At 39.1% G+C, this 20,886-nt stretch overlaps 1 protein-coding gene across 1 annotated transcript in view; it reads left to right on the top strand.

Moving 5' to 3' along the window:
• GADL1 (glutamate decarboxylase like 1) overlaps positions 1–20,886 on the top strand; it is a 137,817-nt gene that overhangs the window by 59,844 nt on the left and 57,087 nt on the right. The window contains exon 13 of the mRNA XM_054480849.1: positions 7,053–7,252. Coding sequence (XP_054336824.1) covers positions 7,053–7,252 — 200 coding nt within the window. The remainder of the gene's footprint in view (positions 1–7,052; positions 7,253–20,886) is intronic.

Below are 20,886 nucleotides of genomic sequence, written 5' to 3' on the forward strand. Positions count from 1 at the left end.
ACCTCCCGGGTTCAAACGATTCTTCTGCCTCAGCCTCCTGAGTAGCTGAGACTACCGTCATGTGCCACCATACCTGACTGATTTTTGTATTTTTAGTAGAGATGGGGTTTTGCCATGTTGGCCAGGCTGCTCTCGAACTCCTGACCTCAAGTGATCTGCCCGACTCAGCCTCCCAAAATGCTGGGATTACAGGCATGAGCCACTGCGCCCAGCCGCACATCCACTATTGTCTTCTGCTTACTCTCTTCCTTTCACCCCACACCAACTACACAGGAGTTAACCGTTTTTCCCTCTTTGCTTAAGGAAACTGGAGAAAACTCAACGAATCACCTGACCATTTGATGGCTCCTTAGGTCTCAAAGTCCACCTAGCATCCCTGCCCTGGGTCATTCTTATTTTATCTGATGCCTTTAGAGTGTTCCATTTAAACTACACTGAAACTTGTAAAGACCCACAGCATCTACCAAGGACATCAAGTATGGGAGCTTCGTTAAGTCAGGATCCATTCCATTTGAAGGATGTAGAGCACTTGTAATATGTTCTGTCAAACTCAGCCTACTTCTATAACTGTATAACTGGCAAATACATTCCATTAAAAAGGAAGGTGGGTGAGGGTTGTAATATGTTCATTTCATAAACAGTGGGGAAGTCTAGAGCTGATGTTCTGTTCTGTAGCTTGCCTGGGGAAATAAAGTAAACCAAAGGAAGAACAGGCAGTGACAGCTGGGAGGGGTCAGGGGATACTGGAATGTGCAAGAAGAGGAAGAGTGGTGGGTAAGATTTTTGGCTTAAGAGTAAAGAGTATTCCCAGTTAACATTAGTTCCTTAGATTTTCATAATACTTATGTATGATGGGTAGAACAAGTAACAGCATTTTCATTAGGCCAATGAGAAAAATGAAGCCCAAGGTGTTAAGTGACAGGCTTTGAGCTCTGACACCAAGTAACTAAATCAAAAGCAGAATTCACATCTGCTGATTCTCACTTCATTCTGCCAGATTAGTAATGAAGTTTTAAGTTGTAATATCTGTAGGAGCCTGGGAAGATTCCATCACTAATCATTCTTATTGTGGCATTTAAGATGCTTGGTGACTTGGCTACTCTAGATTTCTAGCCTGAACTCTCCAGCTATGGCCCACCTCCTTAATTAGCTCCAGTTGTACTCAATTAGTTTTGTTCTCTCATCTGTCCAGCTGTCCCTCACTTTTCAGCTCGCAGCTTCTTCTGAAAAGCCATCTCTCACACCTCTAAAGGTGGTGAATATGACACGCTCCTTTGTGCTCTGTCATGCCTTGTTCTTTCTCCTATTCTAGCACTGGACAGTAGTGGCTTGTTTTTTCTGCTCCTATTCTCATCTGAAATGTCTTAAGGATGGTGACTTTTTTATTTACCATTACATCTCCAATGCTTAGCAAAGCTTTCAGCCTATATTAAGGTACCCAAATATTTGATCAATAAAGCCAATATCAGATGGCATAATCATTTTAAAAGTTCACTTTTATATTTTAGATTACTACCAAGTCTTCTATTTGCAACCTAAATTTGATTTTGCACATTACACCAACAAATATTAACCCAGATACTTAGCACCTTCATGGGTTTTTATACCCAGGCTCCTGGCATGATAGTGCTTGTTATAATAGGTCCTCAATACATAATTTTTAGATGAATTATTAAAAGATGATTAATATTCCTATTTTCTAAGTCATTTAGTTTAGATTTTTTTTTTTGCATGTAAATATGGTGACATAGGGCAGAATATAGGAAGAGCCATATGGGAAGAGCTTTTGGTAGCTCTTCTTTAATGAGCTGAAAAATATGATTGCAAGGAGGAAATACAAAGGTTTTTGTTGTGGACAGCAAGGATCCCCCCACCCAGGCCACAGACCTGTACTGGTTCATGGCCTGTTAGGAACCGGGCCACACAGCAGGTGAGTGGTAGATGAGCAAGCATTACCACCTGAGCTCCTCCTCCCATAAGATCAGCCTTGGCATTAGATTCTTATAGGAGTACAAACTCTATTGTGAACTGTGCATAAGAGGGATCTAGGTCACATGCTCCTTATGAGATTCTAATGCCTGATTTGAGGTAGAAGAGTTTCTTCCTGAAACCATCTCCCCCACACCACACCCCACATCTGTGGAACAATTGTCTCCCATGAGCACTGGTCCCTGGTGCCCCAAAAAAAAACACCAAACAAAAACAAAAACAAAAACAAAAACAAAACAAAACAGGCTAGGGACTGCTGGTGCACAGAATCCTGACTTAGTAGACCCACATGATCACTGACTAAAGACAGACTGTAGAATCTGATCTGGTCTATGGAAATCAAAGATGGCTTGGCTAATATCTTGGCAGGAGAATATGCAACCTACAGATTCATTCTTTCACGTAATGAGTGAATATACTGGATAATATTACCAGATTCACAAGTATTCATAAAGATCTCAAAATGCTTTATAAACAGGATATTACTGGTGGTAAGACCAGAGGTCATGTTTATAGGAAAAAATAAGTTTCAAACAGGATCTTAGTTATTTTGACCTCTAGCTCAGTGTTCTCTCTTCTGCCATTTTCCTTTTCACCAACCTGTCCAAATGGAGCACCCTCTTTCACACGTATTTAAGTGCCCACTGTTGATGCAATAAAGTATAATAGGTTAGAGTTCAGGCCCTGAATCTAAGAAGTTTTGGTTTGAAACCTAGCCGTATCACCTAGTAGCTACATGAACTTAGGTAATTAACTTGCTGTGTTGCAAAATGTACAATGGAGTTGACAAAAATAGAATTTATTTCACTGGGTTGTTGCAAGATTTAAATGAATTATTATATATGAAGTGTCTGGAAAATAGTAAGAGCTCAATAAATGTTAGCTCTGGTCATTAATATTATGTGCTAGGTTAGGTGTTGTGAATGCAAAGACGGAAAGTAAAAGTTGTGGTTTCTGTGCTTGTCATTATCATTCTGTGCTTCTCTTTACTGTATAATCCAATCCACTTTTTACTTTCCTCTGTTTTGCTCTGCAAAAGGGCCAGACTCCTCAAAGCCATATTTTCCAGGCTCTTTTGCCAATTGGCTTCCTGCTAGGTTTGGTCACAAAAGGTTCATATAAGATAGTGAGGTTAGGAGGCCAAGAGTCTCTTCTCTACATGGGTAATGTTAAAGAAAACCAGACAGTAAAGTAGTAAAAACACTTTGTTCAGGAACTACTGCAATGAGGAAGATACACCTCAGTATAACGGGACTCACTTCTGAATACAGCATGGACAAGTAGGGATTCACAGCCAAGGGGCAGGTTAGGAGTCAATGGGTAGAAAATGACTAAGAAAACATTAGGAATAAAAGGATACAGGTTAGACATCTAACAAGATTCTTGCTGAAGGCAGGCTAGAAGAGTCAGATAACAAGTATGAAGGATGAAGAATTTGGTCAGATAAAGGGTGATATTGGGGTGGTGGATTCTTTCCAAACTGACTAGCAGGATTCTTGCTACAATAGGGTGATGCATTTATAGAAAGATAAATGAACTTATCTTTTATCTTGAAATGTACCTGTGGTTGTGGTGTATGCCTGAAGTGGGAAGATCACTTGAGCCCATGAGGTCGAGGCTGCAGTGAGCTGTGAGCACACCACGGCTCACCAGCCTACACAACACAGCAGGGCCCTGTCTCTAGAATAATAATAAAATAAAAAATAAGAATAAGAATAAAAAATATTAGTATGCCTTCAACCTAGAGGATGCGGACTAAGTAACTAAATGTTAGTCAAAAAGAGTATCTTTGTTAGTAGCACCACCAGAAGTTGTCCCTTCATCATTTCCTGTCTCCAAACAGAGCCTCTTCTCCATGCTCACAGATTCTACTTGGAAGCTTTGGTTTTCAGGCTTCCTACCAGCTTTCCATATGTAGGGAGTGAGGCCAATATAGGCTACAATAGAACAAGAAGAAAGGACACATTCCTGATAATGGATATTACTTAGTACCAGATTCAACTGTGCCTGAAGGTTATATATGACTAGATTTTTAAATATACAAAAGCCTATAAAAATACTCACTTTTGCTTAAGCTTCATTTGCCAAGTCCTAATACAATGTCTACTAATCCCTAAGAGTTTGAATTAATATCACAATATAAATCAATTTGTATTTTCATTGGATACTTGTCTCTGAAAGCCATATTACTAATTTTTATTGTCCTGCTAGGATTAAGAGTATGAAGATGAGCAAGATAAATATGGTGCTTCTCTTTGATAGCACAATAATAACTATTTTCAACAATGTTAAGTTTTACTATACTTATTCTAAAATGTTTTCTCTGGAGATCTGAGCATCTTAGTTGACGTCTTGAAACTAAAGGACATCTCATCCATTTTAATACAAGGACATAAACTAAAAATGCAAAGTGAAATCTTTGGGAGGAAAGTTTATTTTTGATAAAGTAAATCCCAAGCCTCCAGTTGTTCTCTAGGAAACCTTCCCAAGGCAGAATTTTTTAGTGCCATAAAATTAACTGTCACTAGTGCAGGACAATTGTTTATTCTGCTATTTGCTGTCTTGGCTCTCTTGTTCTCCACTTGCTTATGATGATACGATTTGTCTTCTGATAATGGATGAGCCTTCTCTCCCTTTCAATCACTACCATAGGGCCCCTAAAACTTGCTCAAGAAATGTCCAAAGTTCGTTTGCTTTGAGGATTTTTAATCTTTCATGGTTGATGACAGTAAAGTTATAATCATAATGCAAGTGTGTGTGTGTGTGCCAGTGTCGTGAACATGTGCGCATTTGTCCTTGAAGTACACGCAGTGGCCTTTTAGTGTTATAGTATATGGTCAGTGTAGTTGCTATGGAAACAACCAAATTTCCTGACTTTTGAGGGCAGGGAGATGCAGCAGTGGCAACTGTGATCAGAGGAGAGATATTGATGATAAAATATAAGACTTAAAAGTAAGGGATTTTTTTACTTTAGTGTTCAGGTCAGAGCAATCTGCTCTTTCCCTGTATCTCTCAAGAATACCCATCGGAACCAGGCTGAAGGCATACTAATATTTTTTATTCTTATTCTAGAGACAGGGTCCTGCTGTGTTGCATAAGCTGGTGAGCTGTGGTGTGCTCACAGCTTACTGCAGCCTCGACCTCATGGGCTCAAGTGATCTTCCCAACTTCAGGCATACGCCACAACCACAGGCACATTCCACCATGCCCAACTAATTTTTATGTTTGTAGAGATGAGGTCTCACTATGTTGCCCCGGCTTGTATTAAACTGCTGGCCTCAGGTGATCCTCTTGCCTTAGCCCTCCAAAGCATTGAGATTACAGGTGTGAGCCACAGTGCCCAGCCTTATCAGTTTTATACTCAGTTTATTGTGGATACTGGATGAGGGGCATATTGTAATTCTTGGTTATATTTGGTATATAATTTCTCTGTGGTATAAAATCATAGTTTTTGATAATGGAATATATTTAGATCCAGACTAGTATCTACACAAGACAATGTTGCTTAAATTAAGTCAGCAAACTTATGCTTTCATTTGAAATGTGATACCTTGAGATTTCCTTTTCATTCAACTAATTAGCACAAGCTGATTAGTCAAATGAAGCACATTTAATACATTCTCTGATCAGAAGGAAACATTTTCTAGGACCCCCATGTCTACTGAGAAGCTTTTTTGTAGCTTCCTGTACAGCACTAGTAGTTTTGCATTGTTAAAGTTTGGAAAATTCACCAAATGAGAAGCTCATCTAACTGTGTTTATTCTATTCATACATGTCAGGGCACTGGGAGCGGAATCATTGTCTTGATAGCTTAATGAGAGTGCTCTGTGCCCAGCAGTGTCAAGCTGCATGGATATAACAATAGATAGGAAGATTCCTGCTTCCAAGAACCTGCTTGACCACACAAGGAGAGAATATAGGTAGTGACTGCTCATTGCATGCGGAAAGCACAGGACCCAAGGCCAACAAATGCAGCCAAATACCAGTTATTCCTTTGAGCCCAATGAGATGGGCAGATGAAGCTGAAGGGGAAGAAAAAGTTAAGATGGGACCTGATGGCAGGGCAGACCTAGGAAAGAAGGCAGGCTATGTTTAGTGTCAGTAAACTTCACAGCTTATAAATAGACTGCATATATTCTTTTGAAAGTGTCAAGTATCATAATAAAAGAGATTCAAGCAAATGGTATAAGACAAGACATAGATGAGACATGATGTAGTGGTTCAAGGACATTGAGTACATTGGCTCCACTGAGGAGCATAAGGATCTGAAATATTTTGGGGGAGTTGTCAGGGCTGTAAATGATCGATTAGGAAATCTTGGCTTTTATAGGCACTAGATGACATTGAAGACAACATGGCTTCAACTTTAATGATTTGAGGTCGAGACAAAGACCCTGTAATCATGATGAATAGTAAATTATCACCATTTCTTAATGATAACAAGTCAGTAAATACAAATGGAATTTGGTAGCAAATAAAACCAGCAGGAGACAAACACGAAAGGCCCTGTGGGGATTATAGCTGATGTTCTGTGGTAGTGAAAACTTGTTGGCTCTTGTTTACCTCTTCCATAGCTCTTTCACTGGGTTTTTCTCTCTGAGTTATGTCGGGTCTAGCCTTTTCAAATGAATATGAAGGAGAAGGTCTTAAAAACCTAGTTTTGCTTATGAAATTGTATAAAATATGTAAATATGTCAGGTTTTTTTTTTTCTGGCCAATGGAGAGCACTTTGAGTTATAGACAGTTTTATTCACACTGAAAAACTGGCCCATCTTGATGTCATAGTGATAATGACATGGTCTTCTCAGCTTCTCAATACTCAGTAAAATTGTGAAGATGGATTTTAGCATTGTCAACTCTGAGGTTTTGTTTGGTAACACCGTGGGTAATGTGTATCAAAGTCAATGTACACTGATTGTGTCTGATGTAAGGCAGTCATAAAGTGAGATGTACATTTGGCACAGGTAGAATATGCACATTGTGTGTGTACATGTGTGTTTGCTTTCAAAATCAAGTTATATTCTAAAGTTTAAGTCTTGCAATCTTTTTTTCCTTTTTCAAAGGATCTTCTTAAAAAATGCTACTCTGCCAAGGCATCTTACCTCTTCCAGCAGGATAAATTCTATGATGTGAGCTATGACACAGGAGACAAGTCTATCCAATGTAGCAGAAGACCAGATGCATTCAAGTTCTGGATGACCTGGAAGGCCCTGGGTACATTAGGCCTTGAAGAAAGAGTTAATCGTGCTCTTGCTTTATCTAGGTACTAGCCTCTTTCTCTGTGTGTGTGTGTGTGTGTCTATCTGTGACTGTCTATAATAGGAAGACCTAAGGAAAGTAACACTTGAAATGTGTTGCAAGTACATGTTTTCATTTGTGCATTATTTCATCCAATACACATTTTCTCAGTACCTACTGTTAGGAATTATGAACAGAGCAGTCCTACCACCTCCCTCCGAGATCCTAGCCTAGTGAGATACACAAATGACCCTCATTTTTGGCAATGTGAGGTATAGAGTCCAAGACCAATCAGGAGGGCTCTCTCTAGTGTGTTCTTGAGGAACACTGGCAGAGGCTCCTTGGAGGAAGTGACTTTCAACTGAGATCTAATGAAGAGAAGGTGATATCGTTTGACTCTGTGTCCCCACCCAAATCTCATCTTGAATTGTATTTCCGTAATTCCTAGGTGTTGTGGGAGGGACCTGGTGGGAAATAATTTGAATTATGGGGGCTATTTTCCCCATACTGCACTGTGATAGTGAAAATAAGTCTCACAAGATCTGATGGTTTTATCAGGGGTTTCTACTTTTGCATTCTTCCTTGTTTTCTCTTGCTACCGCCATGCAAGAAGTGCCTTTTGGCTTCCGCCATGAATTGAGGCCTCCCCAGCCATGTGGAACTAAGTCCAATTAAACCTTTTTCTTCCCAGTCCCGGGTATGTATTTATCAGCAGCATGAAAATGGACTAATATGGTAAATTAGTACCAGTAGAATGGGGTGCTGCTGAAAAGATACCCGAAAAGATACCCAAAAATATGGAAGCGACTTTGGAACTGGGTAACAGGCAGAGGTTGAAACAGTTTGAAGGGCTCAGAAGAAGACAGGAAAATTCAGAACTTCCTAGAGACTTGTTGAATGGCATTGACAAAAATGCTGATAGTGATATGAACAATAAGGTCCAGGCTGAGGTAGTCTCAGATGGAGATGAGGAACTTGTTGGGAACTGGAGCAAAGTTGACTCTTGTTACGTTTTAGCAAATGCCCCTGTCCTAGAGATTTGTGGAACTTTGAACTTGAGAGAGAGGATTTATGGTATATGATGGAAGAAATTAAGCAGCAAAGCATTCAAGAGGTGACTTGGGTGCTATTAAAAGCATTCCGTTTTAAAAGGGAAACAGCATAAAAGTTCAGAAAATTTTCAGCCTGATGATGCAGTAGAAAAAACCCATTTTTTGAGGAGAAATTCAAACTAGCTGCAGAAATTTGCATAAGTAACAAGGAACTGAATGATAATCCTCAAGACAATGGGGAAAATGTCTCCAGGGCATGTCATAGGTCTTCATGGCAGTCCCTCCCATCACAGACCCAAAAGCCTAGGAGGAATAAATGGTTTCATGGGCTTGGGGACACACAGGGTCCCCAAGCTGTGTGCAGCCTACAGACTTGGTGCCCTGCATCCCAGCTGCTCCAAGCCATTGCTAAAAGGGGCCAAGGTGCAGCTCAGCCCATGGTTTCACGGGGTGCAAGCCCCAAACCTTAGCAGCTTCCATGTGTTGAGCCTGTGGGCACACAAGTCAAGAATTGAGGTTTGGGAACCTCCACCTAGATTTCAGAAGAGGTATGGAAACGCCTGGATTCCCAGGCAAAAGTTTGCTGCAGGGGAGGGGGCACTCATGGAGGCCCTCAGCTAGTAGTACAGAAGGGAAATGTGGGGTCAGAGCCCCCCCAGAGTCCCTACTGGGGCACTGCCTAGTGGAGCTGTGAGACAAAGGCCACCATCCTCCAGACCCCAGAATGGTAGATCCACTGACAGCTTACACCGTGCACCTGGAAAAGCCGCAGACGCTCAACACCAGCACGTGAAAGCAGCCACGATGGGGGCTATACCCTGCAAAGCCACAGGAGTGGAGCTGCCAAAGGCTATGGAAACCCACCTCTTGCATCAGCGTGACCCAGATATGAGACATGGAGTCAAAGGAGATCATTCTGGAACTTTAGAATTTGACTGCCCTGCTGGAATTCAGACTTGCATGAGTCTTGTAACCCCTTTGTTTTGACCAATTTCTCCCGTTTAGAATGGCTGTATTTACCCAATACCTGTATCCCCATTGTATCTAGGAAGTTACTAGCCTGCTTTTGATTTTACAGGTTCGTAGGCAGAAGAGACTTGCCTTGTCTCAGATGAAACCTTGGACTGTGGACTTTTGGGTTAATGCTAGAATGGGTTAAGACTTTAGGGGACTGTTGGGAAGGTTTGATTGGTTTTGAAATGTGAGCACATGAGATTTGGAGGGGCCAGGGGCAGAATGACATAGTTTGGCTCTGTGTCCTCACCCAAATCTCATCTTGAATTCTACTCCCATAATTTTCAGGTGTTGTGGGAGGGACCCAGTGGGAGATAACTTGAATCATGGGGGCGGTTCCCCCCATACTGCTGTCGTGGTAGTGCATAAGTCTCACAAGCTCTGATGGTTTTATCAGGGGTTTCTGCTTTTGCATTTCTTTTTCTCTTGCCACTTCCATGTAAGAAGTGCCTTTTGCCTCCCACCATGATTCTGAGGCCTCCCCAGCCTCAGGGAACTGTGGAGCTATAAGTTCAATTAAACCTTTTTCTTCCCAGTCTCGGGTATGTCTTTATCAGCAGTGTGAAAACGGACTAAAACAGAAGGGGAGAAGAATGACCCACGTGGAAGGAGCAGCAGGCCCAAGTCTCTGGATGTGAGGTGATGCAAAAGTCTGGATGTGACATTAAGGACCTGAAAAGCAGATGATCTGTGAGTTGTGGTGGCAGCTTAAGTCTTGAAGGGAAAGGCAGTGAGGAAGCACCATGTTTACTTGCCTTGTAGTAACATTAGAAATAAAACCGTTGTCACACTTTCAAGAACATTAGAAAAGCTCGAGATATAGGTGCCAGACATTGCTACTTGAGTAGGACTGAACTGCTAAACTTAGATCAGTGGTGGACAGGCCATAGCCAAATTTAGTTTTAAATGTGTTTTGTTGGGCTTATACTGTTCAGGGTTAACTTTCATGGTGTTAAACATTCAAACATTTAAATGTTTGAAATGCTTTTTTAAAAAAATAAATTTCTCAAAAACCTGGATTTTTTGCTTTTCTCAAAGCTTAGAATGCTCTCAATCCCACATGGTAACAATTAGCTGAACATGATGATGCCTGGAGAAACACAGTCCCTATCATTTCTTACAGTTAAAAAAAAAAAAAAACCGCCAAAAAACAAATCTAGCCTAATAGCATAGAGGTACAGACAACCTGGATTCAAGACCTAAATCCTATGTGACTGGGGCAAGTTTCTTAGTCTCTCTGCACCTCAGTTTTGTCCCAGGAAAATGATAATAGCACATATCTCAAACAGTTACTGTAAAGATTAAAGGAATTGATACATATAGAACACTTAGATCAATGCCTGGGGTGTCCTACACGCTCTTTAAGTTTTAGTTATTATTTACTTAACTGCTTGGCCAGTATATAGGCATTAGGCTTTGAACTCTGGTTTGGATAGCCTTTCTTTTACTCCCTGTTAACATTTCACTTGGAAAATCATGTAGGACCTTCTTAGAGATTTATAGCAATTTCTTCTTTCTATACTGGGAGTGGTATGGGTATTCTGAGCAACAAGCTGTCTGAATGTGTTAAAACAACAATTGTTTTCCCCCTAGAGGTCTAAATGTTGGCTAGCATGACTTTATATCATATCACAGTGGCTGGGGTGTTTGAGTCCACTCCCCACTCCCCACATGTCTTTCATATTCCTTGATCAGCATACCAGCCAGCACATATTCTTGAGATGGCCGTGACAGAAGGCCAAGAAGGCAAACTAATTATGTAAGCCCACTTTAAACTCCTGATTGTATTATATCTGTAGCTGATTGCGTTATACTCCTTTGGTCAAAGAAAATCATATGGCTAAACCCAATGTGAGGAGGTGGGAAGTGCCCTCTGCCTTTTAGCAGGAAGAATTGCAAAGTTACATGGCAAAGGGCTTGGATATAAGGACACGTAAAGAGATGGCTTTGGCATTTTCAGAAGACTTTTAGAAGTCAGTAATTCTGGTGATTATGGGTATGAAGTAGTTTGAAAAACCTGTGAATATTACATGAGGACTCTTGGTAGTAAACGATGGAAACTAACTCAAGATATTATAAACAAAGGTAATTTAAGGCTTTTAAGACTAGTGTAGTGATGACTTTCAGAAGGCTTGATCTAGGTGCTTAAACAATATCAGCAGTCTTCAGTCTCTCTGCATCTTTCAGTTCTGCTTTCCTTCAGGTTGGGTTTATTCCTATGGAGGAAGATGGATGCAAAGAGTGTCAGATCTATATTCTTCCGGGTTCAAGTTTAAGATCAAAAAAGATAAAGTACTCCTCTCTCAACAATCCCGAGGAAAGTTTAATTATTTGAGAGTGAGGTAAATATCCATCTCTGAATCAGTCATGGTTTCCAGGGCAATGCGATGCTCTCAGTAGTAGTGATGATTCACCTGCTCTCTCTTCGCACTGGGGAGTGTGTCAATTCCTCTATAGAATGTGTACTGAGCCTAGATGAAGGTACCTTTGTTAGAGATAGGGTTAAAGTGCTTCTATTAGAAGTGGGGAGATAACCCAGTGGTGAAAAAACAAGATGGTCTATGGTCTACCATAAATTATTTATAGCTGCTCACTAAATTAGGAGTCCAGGAAGCTCTGTTCCCTTTTTGTGGATTTTCTTGCACTATTTAAATGGTGTAGAATCTCTGCATTATTTTGTCTAAGCTTTGAAATAATTCAATGGGAAGTGTCTTGAAATAAGGTTATAAATATTTTATGATTGTATTTATTATAAAGTTAACATTCATCTCAGGGTGGAATTTAGTTTACAGTCTAAGAATACTTTCTAATTTCTGCAGAGAAATATCACAGGAGGATAAATGTTAACATTTCAATTCAATTCAACAAACACTTATTGTTTGTAAATGTTTGTCAAGTTGAATTGAATTAACATTTTAGTGAGCATTGCTGCAGACTGTGACTTATGTTTAAATATTTGAAAAATAATCCCTCCTCTTTCCTGCTGTTACTCATAATAGTTTTTTTGCCTTAACTTTCCACACTCTTGATATCCAACAGTCTATTCCTGGGGTGGGCAAAAGTCTGCCTCCAATGCCAAGGAAAAGGGCAGAGTACTTTGAGGTATGTAATTTGGTATGAATGTGAAATTATAAAACTTGGAAAGAGTTTCTCTAGAATTAAGATTTATAGTAAATTAGCAACAGAAGGGCTTTATTTTCATGATTTATTTTCTTTTCAAATTACTGATTCATTTGTAGTTCTACTTTTTAGGAAAGCTAGAATATTTTCTCAATTCTAGGGTCTATTCTGTTTGCTTAAGCCTATATGCAGTGGTATGGCAGTAAATTGGCTCTCAGAAAGAAAGCTCCAGTTTGTAGTGTCTGCAAATTTTCATGGTGTAAATATTTCTGTCATAGTAAATTGCAAGCTACCAATGGTTGTAGTTGATGAAATTCCTGAATATTTAACAGTGGACTCTCAACCACTACAATCTAGTTCTGGAACACCACTGGTTCTGTGAGTCATAATCTTAACTCTTCCAGCTATAATCTTAACTCTTCAGTCTTCTAACCATGTGCATAATGTCAAGTAGCATAATCTGTTCAAACCACTGACAGGGTCAAGATATTTCCCATGAAGCCCACTGATGCCCGGCAACTTGCTTCAGAGTTTACCAAATCAAAAGCATCTCACCCATGGTTGGAAGGCTCCACCTGGAATAATTCTAAGTCACGGTAACATTGTTTTGTTTCCAAGAAGTGTAACTTCTTTCAGTAGATAACTCTAGCAAAGTAAAGCTGCACATGATGATTTTATTAGTATTTGAGGAGCACGTTATTGGCAGGCTCTTATAGCTAAAATATCCACGTCCCTAGGCCCTAGGGTCAGGTCTCTAAAATACTGGAAAAGCTGTGCAACTCTTTTCCTTTGATAATGATACAGGAATAATTATACTGATTCCATAGAAATAATGTTTCCATATTCCTGAATCTAAATGGAGCTTAACTTTGAAGTTTTTTTTATTGACTAAGATTTAAGGACGAGATTTTGATAGACCAATGATCACTGCACCGATCAGATAGCCCTCTTCATCTTTCCCTGGGAAAGTAAGAGCAGACACTTTCAAGAGGACAATGATTCCAATTTTATGGGTTGTCAGAAATTTAGCAAGGAAAAATTTAGTGCCTAGGAGACCTCTAAGGCTTTTCCTAATTTCCATTTGACCCTGTCAACCCAATTGAAGAGAGAACATTTCTCCCAGAAAATATTAATTACTAAAATGCTTTTTTTCTTTGGTTTGAAAATCAGTGACACTGGGACCCGTAAAGCAACATGTGATTACTGGGCATAATTGAAACCCAGAGGGGCTCAGGTTTAAAACTACCACTATGGCACAAAGCCAGTGACTGTACATTTCTGATGTCTGCCTAGGAAAGTAAAAAATGTTTTACTATACAAGGTTACCTGTTGCTGAGGGCACCCTTCTAGGCCTTTGTTATGGCATTCAGGTTAAATGGATATCCACTAAGGGATAATTTTTCAAGCAGGCTTAGAAGAGTCATGTCTAAGTCTTTTCAACAACAACAAACAGCTCAGGAACTCCCACTCTGCTACTTTGTTTGGTCTCCAGAGTATCATTTATCTATTCCCTTGACACACAATCTCTGCAATCTCTCAGATGGAAATCATTTCATAGACTTGCATGGATACAGAGGGATTTATTGTTATCAGTATGGAAAAGGTGAGCAGTTACAATGGTGCTTTTGTGCCAGTGTATCTCTCTAGGTGATGGGAGGTACAGAGTCTGGAAGACTAGGGAACAGTCTTTGTTTTTTATCTTTATATTGGTAATCTTTTTAAAAGTTACAATTACAGTAGAATAGAGCACGTGGGTGTCTGTGATGAATTCCACAAGTCATGTGACATGTGCTGATATATGCAGAGCATACGGAAAGCAGATGGAAAAATCTCAGGAGTTCTGGGAGGCTCAATGCATCAGAAGAGATTTCAAATGAGAAGATGAGACTAGGAGAGAAACTTGGTCCAAAATGGTTCAGGGAGGCGCTAAGTGGCTGCTGAAGAAAGGGACGGGAAAGGCTATTTTCAGAGAGGAAAGAATGTCTTGCAAAAGGACAAGAGAAATAAAAACAATGGGGGAGATTTATATAACCAATCTGAGAACTGAGATTCTCTAATGTTAGAAGCATATTTGTAGGGAAGAAAAATTGTTTTGCAGCAAGTTTTTCATTAATGCATATGCCAAGATCAAGCCAGAATATTAATATGTTATTACCCCACAGTAGGATTGGTGAAAACTTTTAATATGTATTTTTTTTCTCTCTTTTATGCCAAGGTTAGTGGAAGGGACAAAGAGTTTTATGAAGTTATTACTGCTTTTCAAGTCCACTTACTTGAATGCCTTTTGATAGTAGTTTATGGTTTCTGCATTATGTCCCCAAACTGAACGTACTTTTTTTCTGGCTTGCACCATGTAAGATTAGTTTATTAAATGTATTTTGTCTTTAGGCTGTTTTCATATATTGAAAAAAATGTTATGAGGAATAAATCATCCCTAGAAACATAGGCAGAGGTGACTTAAAACATTTTGGCTTTCCTCCCAACAACTCATTTCATTTAAGCATTTATTTAAGAAGAGGATAGAGTACTTTATAGTAGACACACTTCTAAACCAGCATTTATGAAAGTATGCTGTGGCCAGTAGACTTCCAAGAGATCTTAATAGATGATCCCTCACAAAATAGTTCCATGGTTAAATATGTCTGGGAGATGCTAACTACTATATCATTCCTCTTCTGGAAACTCGAAGTACTCATTAGGACATTTAAAACTTTGAGAGAGCCTGTAATATAGAAGCATTTTTTAACTTTAATCAATATGCAGACACTGTTGATTTGCTCACCAAGGACCATTCTCTCTTGCCTGTAGAACCTTGATTTTGTTCACGTAGCAATGTTCAAGCTGGGAACATTGGTTTAGTCAACCACCTTCCCCAATCATTAGTTTAGGGGAGGTTATGTGGCTCAGTCAACAAGATACTGTGAGGACTTCTGGGGAAAATATTCTTACCTAAGTAGAACTTAAGTGCTTTTGCTATAGCCCCCTCCACTCTTTGGACACTGCTGTATAAGGATGGGATATATGGAGCTGTAGCAGCTATCTTGTGAACATGAGAGGAAACCTCCCTAACACAGAGCATGGCTAACTGAAATTATAGTAAATAACTGGTTCCTGATATTATTGAACAATCCAACCAGCTTGACAAATGGCCTTATAAATTAAGCCAAGTATAGTTTTTTGTTGGAGAAGATCTTGCTCTGTCACCTAGGCTGGAGTGCAGTGGTACAATTATGGCTCACTGCAACCTCCACCTCCCAGGCTCAAGTGATCCTCCTTCCTACCTCAGCCTCCTGAGTAGCTGGGACCACGGATGTATACTTCCACACCCGGCTAATTTTTGTAGAGATGGGGTTTCACCATGTTGCCCAGGCTGGTCTTGAACTCCTGGACTCAAACAATCTGCCCACCTCAGCCTCCCAAAGTGCTAGGATTATAGGCATAAGCCACCATGCCTGGGCCAAGTGTACTTCTTCTAAGCGTAGACAAAAATCAATCTAATTGATATGCCTAGCAGTGTTCAAACTTATTTAATAGTGAAACTCATGTGGAAAACCTATTAAGATGGCATACCACAAAGCATAGTTTGAAAACTCTGGTGTAAGACCTTTGTTATCATAGTAATAGCTGCATCCCCTCTTGCCTCAAATCACCTCTACTTTCGACTCAGCTGGAGTGTTACACTGGGTGTATCAGTCCGTTCTCATGCTGCTAATAAAGACATATCTGAGACTAGGCAAATTTATAAAGAAAAAGTTTCAATGGGCTCACAGTTCCACGTGGCTGGGGAGACCTCACAATCATGGCAGAAGGTGAAGGGGGAGCAAAGGCACGTCTTACATGGCAGCAGGTAAGAGCATCTGCAGGGGAACTGCCCTTTATTAAACCATCAGATCCTGTGAGACTTATTCACTATCATGAAAACAGCATGAGAAAACCCACCCCCATGATTCAATTACCTCCTACCAGGTCCCTCCCATGACCCATGGGGATTATGGGAGCTACAATTCAGGATGACATTTGGGTGAGGACACAGCCAAACCATATCACTGGGCTTTACAGGCTCCGAGAGTGACTGCAATAGGAACATTACCCCAACACAAAGCCCAGATCTACATGGTTAGCAAAAAGAGTTTTAACAAATAATTCAGCTCTGTTTTAGGATGCCTTTCCCCCTAGGAGCACCTTTAGCCAGTTTGACAAGCATTTTTAAAATGATACTATGGTTAATACATGCAAGTTTTGTGTAGCCATAACTTGTAAGGGAAGGATTTTACCAATTTTTTTGTACATCTTTACATGCATGAGGAAATGGAGGCAGGCTCAGGAAGACTTAGGAATTTGCCTAGATTCACAAAGTTATTTAGCTGCACAATTAGAATCTTCTAAAGTTATTCCCAAGATTTCTGGAGAAAGCTTTCTTCATAGCCTCAGTTCAGGATGAAATCATAACATAAGCTTTTGAGTTAACAGATTGCCAGTACATTTGTGCCTGAAAAGGTGAGAAAAAGGATGGTTCATAAAGCTTTTCTCCTATAGGTAGGAAGTATATTCGTCTATTTGTTTTATATTTTTAAGTTTTTCAAAAACTATACAACTAACCACATGTATGAAACTTTGAAAGGAGATATGAAAAGGGAATGGAAAACCCCCCACCCCCATTGCATCTTCTTTCCCCCTCCCTCAGGTAAGCTAACAATTTATGACGTATCCTTCCATACTGTTTGTATATACATGTGGACAGAGATTTTTTTTTTTAAAAAAGTGAAAAATTGAATCAAATCATCCCCATTTCTCAGAACCTCACTTTTATATTTTACTAATTTATCATGATCATCCTGTGCTTTAAGTGGATATAATTCATTCATTTTAATAGCTGCATATATTATGTTGCTGTAGTCCACATTTTAATTCACTATTTATGAATATTAATCTTGTTTGTAGTTATTTTGTATGGAATATACCTATACACCCACAGTACAGAGATTTAGATATAACAGCATATATGTGCACATATATTTGTATGTACTATCTATCCTTGATATTGGTAACTTTTTTTCATGGTAGACCAGCATTTCAAAACTGGTTTGCTTGATAAGATGTGAGTATTACTAATTTAAAAGGTTTGTAGCAGCTTTGTATCATATTCTCACCACCACTGGATGTTGTCACTCTAAAATTTGTTTCTGGTATCATTGGGAAACATGGTTAATACAGGGAATACTTCATTTTATGTGCTTAACCTTATTTTCCAGATATTGTGTTTTGGGGGTTTTGTTTTTACAAATTGAGGGTTTGTGGTAATCCTGCATGGAGCAAGTCTATCAGTGCCATTTTCCCAACAGCATGTGCTCACTTCAATGTCTGTGTTATGTTTTGGTAATTCTCATCATAAAAATGTTTGAGTCATCAGTTCTGTTTGATGTTACTGTTGTAATTGTTCTGGGGCTCCATAGAATTTACCCATAGAAGCTGGAAAACTTAATAAATATTGAGTGTGTTCTGACTGCTGTCCAACTGGCCATTCCCCCCATCTCTCCTATTCAGGCTTTCCAATTTCCTGAGACAGAGCAATATCAAAATTAGGCCAACTAATAACTCTACAATGGCCTCTGAGTGTTCAAATGAAAGGAAGAGTCACATGTCTGTCACTTCAAATAATCTGGAAATGGTTAAGCTTAGTGAGGATGGCATGCCAAAAGCCAAGACAAAGTTAGGCCTCTTGTGTCAAATAGCCAAAGTTATGAATGCAAAGGAAAAGTTCTTGAAGGAAATTACAGGTTCTACTTTAGTGAATACATGAATAATAAGAAAGCAAAACAACCTTATTGCTGATGTGAAGGTTTTAGAGTTCTGGATAGATCAAACCAGGCATGACATTGCCTTAAGCCAAAGCCCAATTCAGAGCAAGACCCCAACAACTTTCTTCAATTCTATGAAGGCTGAGAGAGGTGCGGAAGATGAATAAGGAAAGTTGGAAGCTAGCAGAAGTTGGTTCATGAGGTTCGAGTACAGAAGCTGTCTCATAACATAAAAGTGCAAGGTGAAGCAGCAAATGCTGATGGAGAAACTGAGCAAGTTATCCTGAAGGTCTAGCTAAGATCATTGAAGAATGTGGCTACATTAAACAGGTTTTCAATGTAGGCAAGTCAGTCTTATATTGGAAGAAGCTGCCACCTACGAGTTTCATGACCAGAGGGAAGTCAATGCCTGTCTTCAAAGCTTCAAAGACAGGCTGAATCTATTGGTTAGGAGCTAATGTAGCTGGTGACTTTAGGTTGAAGTCAATGCTCATTTACCATTCTGAAAATTCTAAGACTCTTCAGATTTATGCTAAACTTACTCTGCCTGTACTCTAAGTGGAACAACAAAGCCTGTGACAGCACATCTCTTTATAGCATGGTTTACTGAATATTTGAAGCCCACTGTTGAGACTTGAGACTTACTGCTCAGAAAAAAGATTCTTTTCAAAATATTACTGCTCATTGACAATGCACCTAGTAACTCAAGAGCTCTGATGGAGATGTACAAGGAGATTAATATTGTTTCCATGCTTGCTAACACAACATTCATTTTACAGATCATGGATCAAGAAGTAATTTAGACTTTCAAGTCTTATTTAAGAAATATATTTTGTAAGGCTATAGCTGTGATATCAAGTGATTCCTCTGATGGATCTGGGCAAAGTGAATTGAAAATTTTATGGGTTTACCCTTTTATACACCACTGAAAACACTGATGACTCATAGGAGGAGGTCAAAATACTAATAATGGGGATTTAGAAGAACTTAGGGGTATAAGACTTCAGGGAAGGAAGTCACTGAAGATGTGGTGAAAACAGCGAGAGAAATAGAATTAGAAATGAAGCCCAAAGATGTGACTGAATTGCTGCAGTCTCATGATAAAACTTGAATGGATGAGGAGCCTCTTCCTATGGATGAGCAGAGAAAGTGGTTTCGTGAGAAGAAATCTACTCAGTGAGCATGTTGTGAATATTGTTGAAAGGATAAAGGATATAGAATATTACATAAACTTAGTTGGCAAAGCAGCAGCAAGGTTTGAAAGGACTGACTTTAATTTTGAAAGAAGTTCTGTTGTGGGTAAGATGCTTTCAAACAGCATTGCCTACTACAGAGAAATCTTTTGTGAAAGAAGAGTCAGGCAATGTGGCAAACTTCACTGTTGCCTTATTATAAGAAATTGTCCCAGCCACCCCGACCTTCAGTCCTTTGATCAGTCAGCAACCATCAACATCAAGGCAAGACCCTCCAAGCAGCAAAAAGATTACAACTCACTGAAGTCTCAGATAATCCTTAGCACTTTTTAGCAATAAGGTATTTTTAATCATGGCATGTGCATTGTGTTTTAGACATAATGCCATTGTATGCTCAGACTACAGTATACTGTAAATGTAACCTTTATATACACTGAGGAACCCCCAAAATTGTGACCCCCTTTCCTGCAGCATTCACTTTATTGTAGTGTTCTGGAACCAAACCTACAACACCCCCGCGAGGGATGCCTGTATTATTGTTTTAATTTGCACTTCTTTGATTATTACTGATTTTGAATACTTTTTCTGCTATCTGTTGAGCAATGGAATTGCTTTTTATGAAAGCTAGCCAGTGTGATAGAAGGTATAAAAACTTTATAGCTACATGTCTTCTGAAACTGTTCATAGAATGGCATATGTAAAACATCCAGTACTTTGTGAGCATGTATGCCCATGTGTATGCTCACATTATTGCTCAAGGATTCCTATATTACTAGTTAATATTGACAATTTTTAATAAGATTGTATATTTCAAAGATATTATCTATATGCAAACATCAATATTTAACCTAATATAAAAAGCTATATAAATTTGGAAAAAGGAACTTCATCTTAAAAACTAGTATATTCCATATTCACATTATAGAGTGTCCTTCCTAAAATGATATAATAATCCCTTTCCAGTTTTTATAGTCTGCATTTTTTCATATTTATGATTTTAATTTAAAAAACCATTTCAAATTGGAAAAGAAGATTGTATTAGTCCAGTTCTACAGGTGAGAGACTTGAGGCCCAAGGGGAGCATGGTTGTGTCTTTAAATATTAGTTGAATATTTATGATTTAGTGACATGATCATAGGATCATATAACTCTATTACTGGAATCTAGTTTTCAAAGGCATTCCTGATGTTCGGTGTGATTTTTTGATATTTTATATAAAAATCACAATAAATGCTCTGACAAACTCATTTCTGTCAGCGTCTCTTATTTCCTTAGGTTTGATTCCTAGATTTGAAATACTGGGTTCAAGTGTTGTGAATATTTTAAAGGCTCGTGAACCACTAGTTTTCAAAGCCAACCATTTCAGACTTCTCTGAAGTCTGAAAGCCAAGCCTAGAAGAAAGGAGTCAATGTTATTATATAGAGCACCATGTTCTCAATGTTGTTTTAGTCTTTTTTCACTCATATTCCATATTTCATCTA

This window comes from Pongo pygmaeus, chromosome 2, assembly GCF_028885625.2.
Source record: "Pongo pygmaeus isolate AG05252 chromosome 2, NHGRI_mPonPyg2-v2.0_pri, whole genome shotgun sequence".
Taxonomy (NCBI): Eukaryota; Metazoa; Chordata; class Mammalia; order Primates; family Hominidae; genus Pongo; species Pongo pygmaeus.